The 11,412-nt window shown below is 42.6% G+C and overlaps 1 protein-coding gene across 1 annotated transcript in view; it reads left to right on the top strand.

Moving 5' to 3' along the window:
• Nucleotides 1-622: 622 nt before the first annotated feature.
• LOC310857222 (mucin-2-like) overlaps nt 623-11,412 on the top strand; it is a gene marked incomplete at its 5' end in the record, with an annotated part of 77,845 nt that continues 67,055 nt past the window's right edge. Inside the window, 6 exons of the mRNA XM_083762832.1 lie at nt 623-808; nt 2,955-3,064; nt 5,206-5,320; nt 8,087-8,177; nt 9,190-9,296; nt 10,797-11,013. Coding sequence (XP_083618958.1) covers nt 623-808; nt 2,955-3,064; nt 5,206-5,320; nt 8,087-8,177; nt 9,190-9,296; nt 10,797-11,013 — 826 coding nt within the window. The remainder of the gene's footprint in view (nt 809-2,954; nt 3,065-5,205; nt 5,321-8,086; nt 8,178-9,189; nt 9,297-10,796; nt 11,014-11,412) is intronic.

The raw sequence follows: 11,412 nt of genomic DNA, 5'->3' as shown, positions 1-11,412 counted from the left end.
TCTGCATCAGCTAATTGAGGCTCAACCAATCAGGCTCTGCCAGTGGGCCCAATTGATTGCCAAATACACTTTTCAGTTTGTAGTCTTCAAATACAGGCACATACAGGTTCGGGAAGGGTAATATTGGTCATTGCACATACTCTTTCATAAATAGAGAATCTTTCACTCAATAGGGACAGCTCCTGTCGCAAGTTGATGCTGATGTCATTATTGTCATATGTCATATCACTAAAACTAAGACGAAGAATGTTCGTCGAGATCCAGTCATTTTACACTTGCATGCTGAAAATAGCCGATTCACAACGCGTCGCAGCGTGACGCTGTGTGAGCTTGTAGATAAAGCTGTCAAATCAGCCATTATGACGGCATCAAGGCCTGACAAAATACATTTTAGTCGACTAAATCAACTGTAGATTTAGTCGACTAAAATCATATGACATTTAGTCGACTAATACTAGACGTAACACTAAAACATTCCAGGTGACTGGAACTATTCAAGAGACTTATGACTAAAACTGAAATATATATTTGCTGCCAAAAACAACACTGATTTCAACTACAAAACATGTGCAGTACACATGTACAGTAGAAATCAGGAAGGTAAGGCGACCCGACTGTCGTCATGTTGACCGTCTCTGTGTCTCTCCCCATCTCAGCGCGCAACGGGAGCCACATTGAGCGAGTGTGCACCACGTGGGGGAACTTCCACTATAAGACGTTCGATGGAGACTTCTTCCAGCTGCCGTCCACGTGCAACCACGTGGTCACGTCCCACTGCAAGAGCTCCTACGAGACCTTCAACATCCAGGTGTGTAAACGAGGAGGCTGGCGGGCGCCGTCAGTGGTGGAAAAGTAGCTACTCAACTGTTTGAAGTAAAAGTATACCAATGCTGCAATTTAGAGCTATACTTCGTTACAAGTATAGAAGTACGGAATTGAAAATGTACTTCAGTAAAGGTACAAAAGTATCGGCATCAACATGTACTTAAAGTACTAAAAGTTAAAGTACTCATTGTGCAGAATGTGTACAAAATCTATTGAAAATAGCAGATCTAGATAGGCTATTTTCAAATGGCCGAAATGTATACTTTAAGTACAAGTTTAAGTACTTAGTTACTTTCCACCACTGGACGCTGTGACAGACAAACATTCACACTCCCCTTCGCATGCAGTCGGCCAAGAGGAGAATGGGTAAACAGTAGGAGACTCTTTGAGTCAGTAGGCACCAGCTCAGTGGCCTTGTGGTTAGAGTGTCCGCCCTGAGACTGGGAGGTCGGGGTTCGATCCCCGGCCGGGTCATACCAAAGACTCTAGAAAAGGGACCCAGTGCCAGTGCCACTCGGCATCAAGGGTTGGATTGGGGGTGGGAAGTGAGGACGCTGGCGTCGACTGTTCGCCGCTTCACCTCCCAATGTATGAATGAACGAACCATTGCAAAGCACTTTGAGTAGGCACGTAGTGCATAGAAAAGCGCCATGAAAATGCTATTCATTATTATTATTATTATTATTATAGTAGACTACAGACTCTTTCAGTTTCCTACCGGAGACTCGATCCACCAGTCATCAAATTATCAGCATCAGTTTCAGCTGATAAGGGGTTGACGAACGGTTGTGATATTGTCTGAGAAGACACCTTATAGACAGTGTTCTTCCAACATATCTGCAAGCCGTATATATGCCACATATATTATATATTCACATTAATCTGTTTGCTTGAGTAATACAATGCATATACCGTATACTGTTTTAAATTACGCCAGATAATTGGAGAAAATGAAATATAAAGTTACGAGTAGAAACCAAGACGAATTAAAAAACTTAAAAAAACAAGGACATATTGTGGAGACCTTTTTGGTCACTAAAAAGTTCTAAAATGACTCAGGGGTACTTAAAGTGCTTAACCTGCAGGTTCCTTTCATGTGTTAGGGCCACAGAATATATAATGCTACAAATCTACTCAGTTCAGAGTGGACCTTGAATGTACTTGATCGGGTGTGGTAGGGACAGGTCCAGAGTTTCATTCCAGAAATGATGAGATGTAGCTAGAACAATCTCCAAGGCGTTTATACAAGAACAGATGCTATACTTAGGCAGTCTCTCTGCCAGCATTGTTGTTTTTGGCAGCAAATTTCTATTTTAGTTTTAGTCATAGTCTTTTGAATAATAGTTTTCACTTAGTTTTAGTCACATTTTAGTCGCCTGGAATGTTTTAGTGTTAGTCTAGTTTTAGTCGACTAAATATCATATGATTTTTTTCTATACTAAAATGTATTTTGGCAGGCCTTGATGCCGTCGTAATGGCTCATTTTACACTTGCTGAAAATAGCTGATCTACAAGCTCACAATGTGTCGCGCTGCAATGCGTCGCAGCTTGTAGATCTGCTATTTTCATCATGCAACCAAGTGTAAAATGACTTATACTGCATCTCTTGTCCACTAGTCCCTTCCTAACATTTTAGTCTAGTTTTTATTTGCTGACGAAATTGTCGATATATTTAGTCTCATCGTTTTAGTCATCATAGCTTAAGTTTTCATTTAGTTTACATTTAGCTTCCGTCAGTGAAAAAAGGTAGTCGACAATTTGAAGTCGACGAAACCAACACTCTTCTCTTCTCTTCTCTTCTCTTCTCTTCTCTTCTCTTCTCTTCTCTTCTCTCTTCTCTTCTCTTCTCTCTTCTCTTCTCTTCTCTTCTCTTCTCTTCTCTTCTCTTCTCTTCTCTTCTCTTCTCTTCTCTTCTCTTCTCTTCTCTTCTCTTCTCCTCTCTCTCTCCTCTCCTCTCCTCTCCTCTCCTCTCCTCTCCTCTCCTCTCCTCTCCTCTCCTCTCCTCTCCTCTCCTCTCCTCTCCTCTCCTCTCCTCTCCTCTCCTCTCCTCTCCTCTCCTCTCCTCTCCTCTCCTCTCCTCTCCCCTCCCCTCCCCTCTCCTCCCCTCCCCTCCCCTCTCCTCCCCTCAGCTGAGGCGCTCCCTGCTGCAGGGTCTCCCCACCATCACCAACATCTTCCTGAAGCTGGATGGAGCCGTGGTGGAGATCAACAACGGCTCGGTGGCCGTCGACGGAAAGACGTCAGTTCACCCTTTTATTTGTCTCTTTGTTTGATTTGCTGGTTTTTATTCGACCTTTAAAAAGAAATATATATAATTTTTATCCCACGATTTTGCAACCCACTTCTTTCACCCAGTGTCAATTATCTAATGTAATCCTGGGCGCTACACTTCCTCTGCCAACCTGGAGGGGCAGCGGACTGACCGAGTCCAAGCTGCTTCTTTTCACCTGAGTTTCACAAAACTTAAAAGTGTTATTTTGTTTGCCCTGGCAGCGCTGGTTGGCAGGTATCAATACACTTTTAGACATGTTTGTGCCAGCATGGATGATTAACGTTTATTTCTCGATCGCCTCTTGTTTGAACATGACGTCATGGGCCGCTATGCTCGATAACAGGCTTGATAAGCCCAAAGCTTATTGATAACGGGTACTCAATAAGCTTGTTATCGGATGTTATCGGGTATCGGTTATCGACCTCAATCCCATACTTATAATAATAACCATGATAATAACCAGTAAGACGGCCTGCTGCGGGAGAGAAGCGGCGAGGTTGCGTGCACGCATCTGTCAGATTAACATATGGAATGAATTATGTACTGGCCATATATGGAGCGTGTCTTGAGTGTACAGGGTTTGATCATGATGTCAGATCAACATTATGGAATGCCAGAACAGATCAGCGGGGGCTGAATTTAAGTATTTATTAATGGTACATTTCAAGCACAACTCAATACTAAAACTGTTAACTTTCATCAAAACATTTAGAGACGTACAAAACAGGAAATCATCAAAACAGGAGGTAAAAAGGGAAAAAGGGTGTGGGGGGGGGGGGGGGGGGGGGGACTCAGATTTTACAGGGGGCCAGTTTCGAATTCCAGCCGCCAGGAGTCAAGGGATTCACATGTCTTAATGGCTGTTGGTAGGGCGTTCCACATTTTGGTGGCATAAGGAGCGAAATGAATTTAGACCCTTGTTTGTGCTGAAACTGGGTTGCACATGGTTTGTTGAACTGCCTCTGGTGTTGTGGGTGTGGACTTTGTTGACATTAAGGAAATGTTTAGACAGGTACTTACACATACTTTCACCTGTAAACAGGTACTTACACCTGTACTTACACCTGTAAACAGGTACTTACACAGGTACTTACACCTGTACTTACACCTGTAAACAGGTACTTACACAGGTACTTACACCTGTACTTACACCTGTAAACAGGTACTTACACAGGTACTTACACCTGTAAACAGGTACTTACACAGGTACTTACACCTGTAAACAGGTACTTACACCTGTACTTACACCTGTAAACAGGTACTTACACCTGTACTTACACCTGTAAATAGTTTTTGAGGTATCTCGATTACTGCCATCGTGTTGTGAATGAATGCATGGGACCCGAATGGAAACAAGACCACAAGGTCTTTTTTTCGGTGCTATCCTTTTGGATAAATGTGCTTTGACTGTACCATGTACTGTTTTGCATTTGTTATTGTCTAATACAATAATCAATCAAAAGAGTACATGGTATCTTGGTGGTGTACAGCACGACTCAGCAATCTGTCGAAGTGTCCCGAGCGAGCAAGACTCTTAAACCCATTCTGAACGGGAACCCATTTTGGTGTCAGCATCATGTCGTGCTTTAGCTATTGAAAAGTGTGTGGCGCGCTAAGAGCTTGTAGGTCTGCTATTTTTGAAAAATCGAAGAACGACTGACATTTTTTTTAGAATCTGATCTCGGGTCAGAATGGGTTAATCATACCAGTGTGTGTGTCCAGTGGAAACCTCGTCTGAATCTGATCTCAGGTCAGAATGGGTTAAACCCAATCACAACAAGTTGTCTCAAGACGCTTTACATGTAGAACGGAGCAAGCAATTTTGCGACAGTGCGTAACGAAAAACTGCCCCCCCCCCCCCTACAGTTTTTATTTGACAGAATTGTCAGTGTCATAGTTTTTGTAATGATAGCTTAGTTTTCATTTAGTCAACAGACATTTTTCGTCACAGTTTTAATCGGCAAAATTAACACTGGTGTGTGTGTGTGCGTGTGTGTGTGTGTGTGTGTGTGTGTGTGTGTGTGTGTGTGTGTGTGCGTGTGCGTGTGTGCGCGTGCGTGTGTGTGTGTGTGTGTGTGTGCGTGCACGTGCGTGCGTGTATGTTGCAGGGTGTCTCTGCCCAGCGCCACATCAGGAGTGAACATCATAGGAAGCCCCTCCTCCATCATCGTGGAAGCCAAGCTGGGACTGAGAATGATCTGGAACAGGGACGACTCCTTCGATGTGCGTATCGTATCGCTGCACATTTAACATCTTTGTTTGCATTCGACATTTAACAAAATATCCTTCATATTATGTTGAATATAAATGCTCGGAATTAGCACAGCGGCACTGACTGAGCAGAATTGAACCATTGCATTATATTATGCTCTTGGGCCTCATTCACACCTAAGACACTGACGCAAGACACACTTGTGTCTTCTGTGTGTCATGGCCGCCTCGATGCATTTCCAATGGGAGTCACATGGTTTGAAGACGCAACCTTGTTGCATGGGGGGGGGGGGGGGGGGGGCAGAAGACAACAGTCTTCCAACCGTGTGACTCCCATTGGAAATGCATTGAGGCGGCCATGACACACAGAACACACAGCTGGACACAAGTGTGTCCTATAGGTGTGAGTGAGGCCTTAGCCTGGGCATTCCTGCAGTCGGCAAGGGGAGCTCTTACAACTGATTCAGGGTCAGGGACATTAACGAGGCTTCCAAATATGAACACAAGCAGTTTACATTTGTAACCGAGCTGTATAATGGTATCCTTATAGACGTGGCAATGGCAATGCGGTTCTCAAACTTTTTCGTGTGAAGGGACATTTTAACAACATATTGTACAAAGAAACACGCAGTGTGGCACTTATAGTGGCACGCTGTGAGCTTGTACCGTATGTCTGCTATTTCTTAATAGCCAACGTAAAATACGGATGATTAACAACCCCCTGGGGGTCCCTGGAGCCCACCACCACATCCTTAAGGGTCCATGTGTGCACTATCTGTGTTCAATGGACACTGTTCTGACTGTGTGCAGTATTTTAGTAGTTGTGTCAAACACCACTTTAAAATCTGTCTTCTCAAGACGTTCTCTATAGACATCGCCCAGGCTCGGAGTCGTAAACAAGTTGTTTCCAAACGTAATTTAAGAATTATTTGCAAACTGTTGCTGTTTGAACTGGAGCCATAATAACAAATGAATTCATTTTAATAGTGTGTGTTCATACTTCATAGATATGGATGTGTAATGAAGTCATTAGCGTATGATATGTGTGTTTGAATGTTGATATGCGGCCACCCAGCCACCAGGATCTAATCGAACAAACACGAGTGGGTGACTCAACAGGACCTGTACTGTGTAACCAGGCGTTCCTGTGTGCGTGCGTGCGTGCGTGCATTACTGTACTAGGGCATAGCAGTGGTGGCCATTTTGTGGTGCCACATATAGAAGCCCCATACATTTTTCCTCATAGCGAGTTTCCGCAAATATTTGTATACATTATTATTATGTGTAAGTATAGTGTGCCCCGCGCTGCGAGTTTGTACACGCAATATATAAAAAAAAAAAATTGAGAGCTGTACTGCCAGTCAATATTCACATATTCTTTGACATCAGATACAATCATTTTTGAATGGCCAGTCTACAAGCTCACAACGTGACAATGTAGATTGGCTGGTTGAACTATTCGAAAATGTTTTTCAAAATAGTAAAAAAAAAAAAGGCAAAGAAGTTTAGGGATAAGGGGTTTAGCGCCGGTGACGAAAATGGAGCCCCATGGTGTCCTGCACTCTACAAGCTCACAACGAGTTGCAGTGTGACACGTCGTGAGCTTGTAGATCTGCTATTTTCAGCTTTAGCCTTTAAGGGTTAGAAATGGCAACAACAACAGCATGCAGCAAATCGCAAATCATAAAGTTGCCAACCTAAACTGTCGATGTCTTCACACGTAGCGTACTACAAGTGTGTGCGTGCGTGTGTGTGTGTGTGTGTGCATGTGTGCGTGTGTGTGTGTGTGTGTGTGTGTGTGTGTGTGTGTGTGTTGCGTATAGTAGAGTATTTGAGAATATGAAAATGAAATAGTTGCACGTGGAACGTTGTACAAATATTGATTGAGGTCCAGCACACACAGCAGTGAGTATCAGTCACATGGGCCCATGGGAACCACAAGAAAACAGGGAACACAAACCCAGCCTTAAAACCAACAAACTGCTAAAGCTAACAGACGGCTAGACACACACACACGCACACGCACACGCACACGCACACGCACACGCACACGCACACACACACACACACACACACACACACACACACACACACACACACACACACACACAGCCTTAATGGAGATTGATGTGACATTTTGAACTGTCTGAAAACAGATTGATACGATTTCTAAATTAGCCTTAATGGAGATTGATGATGTGACATTGTGGATTGGCTTCGTGGAAGCGGGTTGATACGATTTGAAATGAAACCTCATAATGAATATTATATAGCACCGAATATCACAGCCCTGTCCGGGTGTGAACCTTGCATGTCCGAAAGAGTTACGTTTCAGAAAATTACAAAAAGAAATATGCGACCGTATCTGACTGAGGCTTTGGTTTTAATTTTTTTCATGTCATTATGTAAGCAGGGAATCAATTAAATTCAGAGGGCTTTACGTCGGCATGGAAGAAATGTTTCAGATGTCAAAATTTGTCTGAGATGATGGAATGATGATGGATGATGATGGCCATTCTGAAAGCTTCATGGACAAAGATGATCAACTTAAAAAAAATAATTATAATAATAATAATAATCAAAATGACCTCTCAGTCATGCTAGTGTTATAAACATGTCCATGTATCTGTGTGTAAACAGCTGGATTAAATTAACGTCAAATATTATAAAATAATATGCTATTATATCCTATATAAAATATCCTGATCTCTCTTTCTTCTCTTCTTTTCATTCCGCCTTATAATGTTGTTGTATAACCATAACTTGTTTGTGTAACAGATTGAGATGGATGAGAAGTACAGGAACGAGACGTGCGGACTGTGTGGAGACTTCAACGAAGTTCCTCTGTACGACGAGTTTATTAACAATGGTAAGATGGAGCCATGTTGGAAGAAGAACTCACGCTTTAACCCTTAACCCATTTAGATGATACTACAAATGTCTTCTAAATCTCTACAGTTTTCTGAAAAACCCCATTTTTCAGTCGTTCTCAAACATTTTCATGTCAAGGACCCCCAAACATATACTGTATATGTAATTGGCCGCCGACCCTCATCTGAAAATAGGGACCAGAGATTTGAGTTAAAAACGTTTGCTCGGAAAGAATATATACTCAAAGATTTGCACCAGAATGTTCACGATTTTTCAAAAATAGCAGATTTTTCAATAGCTAAAGCATAACCTAATGCTTAAAACACCAAACGGGGTTCCCGTCCAGAATGGGTTAAGTAAAAGTATCAGTACTGCAATGTAGTTTTACTCTGTTAGAAGTAGATCGTTTTTTGTATATAAAGTAGTTTGCAGACTCTGTCATTCCACATCTTTTCAAATAGCCGAAGGATATCTGAGGCTAATTTATGTTAATGTGGGTTAATTGCGAACACAGTGAGCCTAGCATGAGACCTAGCAGAACATTGTCTGTATGTCTGTGTGTCACGCTGTAACACCACCCGCCTGCCACCAGAGGGCGCAGCTGTATCACACACAAAAAAAAACACACACACACACACACACAAACTTAAGTAAAAAAAAAACTTACTTAAAAAAAAACTTACCTTAAAGAAAAAACTTAAAAAGGAAAAACCTTAAAATACACACACACACACACACACAAACTTAAGTAAAAAAACAAAAAAACTTAAAAAAAAACTTACCTTAAAGAAAAAACTTAAAAAGGAAAAACCTTTAAAAACACACACACACACACACACGAGCACGCACACATACACACTAAAACCTTAACCTTAGCTTAAAAAAACCTTAAAAATAAAACCTTTAAAAAACCCTTAAAAAAACGGAGAACTTAAAAAAAAAAAAAAAAAAAACTTCAAAAAGTACGTTGTTTGTACAAACGTAGCATACTCCTGCCTGTCCCTCTATAGACCAGGTGCTGTCGGTGGAGAGCTACGCCTCACTGTGGAAGGTGGAGGGACCCACGGAGGACTGTGAGGAGCCCGAACTCACTGCAGCTGAGAGCTGTGGAGACAAGGTACATACAACCTTATCCCCTAACCCCATTCTGACCTGAGATCAGATTCTAAATATGTCTTCTACATCCTGACAGTTTTCTGAAAAAGCTGTGTTTCTAAGTGTCAGTCGTTCTTCAATTTCTTTTAAAACAGCAGACCTACAAGCTCGTAGCGCGCCACTCGGTGGCGCGCTACGAGCTTGTAGATCTGCTATTTTTCAATAGCTAAAGCATAACATGATGCTGACACCAAAAGGGGTTCCCGCCCCAAAATGGGTTCATGTTAATCAGTGGTGGGAAAAGTACTCGATTGTTTTTACTTAAGAAAAAGTATACCAATACTGCAATTTAGAAGTACTTCGTTGCAAGTAAAAGTACGGAATTGAAAATGTACTTGAGTAAAAGTACAAAAGTATCGGCATCACGATGTACTTAAAGTACTGAAAGTTCAAAATGTGTAGAAAATCTATTGAAAATAGCCGATCTACAAGCTCTGTGCATGAGCTTGTAGATCGGCTATCTTCAAATGGCCGAAATGTATAGCGTTGAAGTGGTTAATGTATGTTTTTCTGATCAAATTTAAAATCTCCAAAGTAACTAGTAACTAAAATGTTGACGTTTAGCGTTTTCTCTCAGTCAGTTGATTCTTCATATCCATATGAGTGAGTGAAGCGGCCGGGATGACATGTTTATTTAACAACGGGTATTGCAGCATAGCCTAATATTGCAGCATTGATCTTCGACTTCCATCGTTACTGATTCGGTGCTCTATACAGCCGGGCACCGGTCTATATATTTATAATCTATCTATAAATGCACCAAGTCTCATGTGTCTATACGTATACCTGTATCTCCATATATGGAGCTATGGCCTGTTCTGACATCAACAATGACGGTTCTGAAATCTAGCATAGACTCCATATTTGGGCATGCCTGACAAATAACTCCAAATAATGGGCATACAATTCAATTCAATTAAATTCAAAGGGCTTTCTTGGCATGAGAAAACATACGTTTACATTGCCAAAGCAGGCACAGACATAATAACCGAGTGGGGCATGCATTTCCGACTTGCATCATTCCACTCGTACCGCTCTAGAAATACATAATCATGAGTCTTGGTAGAATATACCAAGCTCAGTGGCCTTGTGGTTAGAGTGTCCGCCCTGAGACATGGGAGGTTGGGGTTCAATCCCCGGCCGGGTCATACCAAAGACTGCAAAAATGGGACCCTGCTTGACACTCAGCATCAAGGGTTGGATTGGGGGTAAGTCCCTGTGACATATTAGCGTCATCATGTCCAGGGGGTGTACTTGTACATCAATCTGCCTCACGCTACAGAAACAGGAGCTAGGCTCCTGCCCTATGGGCCCCATGGCTCGGCAAGGCTGCTTACTTACTACTTACTTGGTAGAATATGTTTTGAGATTGATTGATTGATTGATTGATTGATTGATTGATTGATTGATTGATTGATTGATTGACTGGTTGATTGACTGGTTCATTCGGTGTTACTCGCAGGACTTCTGCGAGCAGATCTTCTCCGGCGCTGCGTTCCATGACTGCGTGGGCCGCGTGGACGCCGGGGCCTTCGCTAAAGCCTGCAAGGCCGACCTGTGTCACTGCGACAACAACACCGCGGACTCCTTCTGCCTCTGCCGGACCGTCTCCGAGTTCTCCAGACAGTGTGTCCACGCCGGGGGCCGGCCCCGGCACTGGAGGACCCCCCAGTTCTGTGGTGAGTATGTACATATAACCCATTCTGACCTGAGATCAGATTCTAAAAAAAATGAGTGAATCACCTGCCCATGCAGTCGTCATCAGTCACGTGATGTGACGACTGGGTTTAAAAGGGAGTTGTCACATTATACTGCCGATTATCACCTGCTGAAGGCCGTTCACGGCCGAAAACGTTGTGTCTTATATGATGGTGTATTGAATAAAAAGCAAACACCTTGGAGCAAACCTGTGTGCGGACTCCCCTCTCTTCACTATACTTACCTTAACGGTCCCATTCCTTAAAGGGATCATGACCCTGAAGAAAGTGTCTGGCATCTGACAAAAAAGTGAAGTTGGCCTTTTTTAAATTTATTTAGGACAGAAAAGTGCACAAAGACCCGCACACCGTCTGCACTTG

This window comes from Protomyctophum parallelum, assembly GCF_964188405.1.
Source record: "Protomyctophum parallelum genome assembly, chromosome: 4".
Classification (NCBI taxonomy): Eukaryota; Metazoa; Chordata; class Actinopteri; order Myctophiformes; family Myctophidae; genus Protomyctophum; species Protomyctophum parallelum.
Note: the sequence above shows the minus strand (reverse complement) of the source record. Positions and strands in the feature narration are given on the sequence as shown.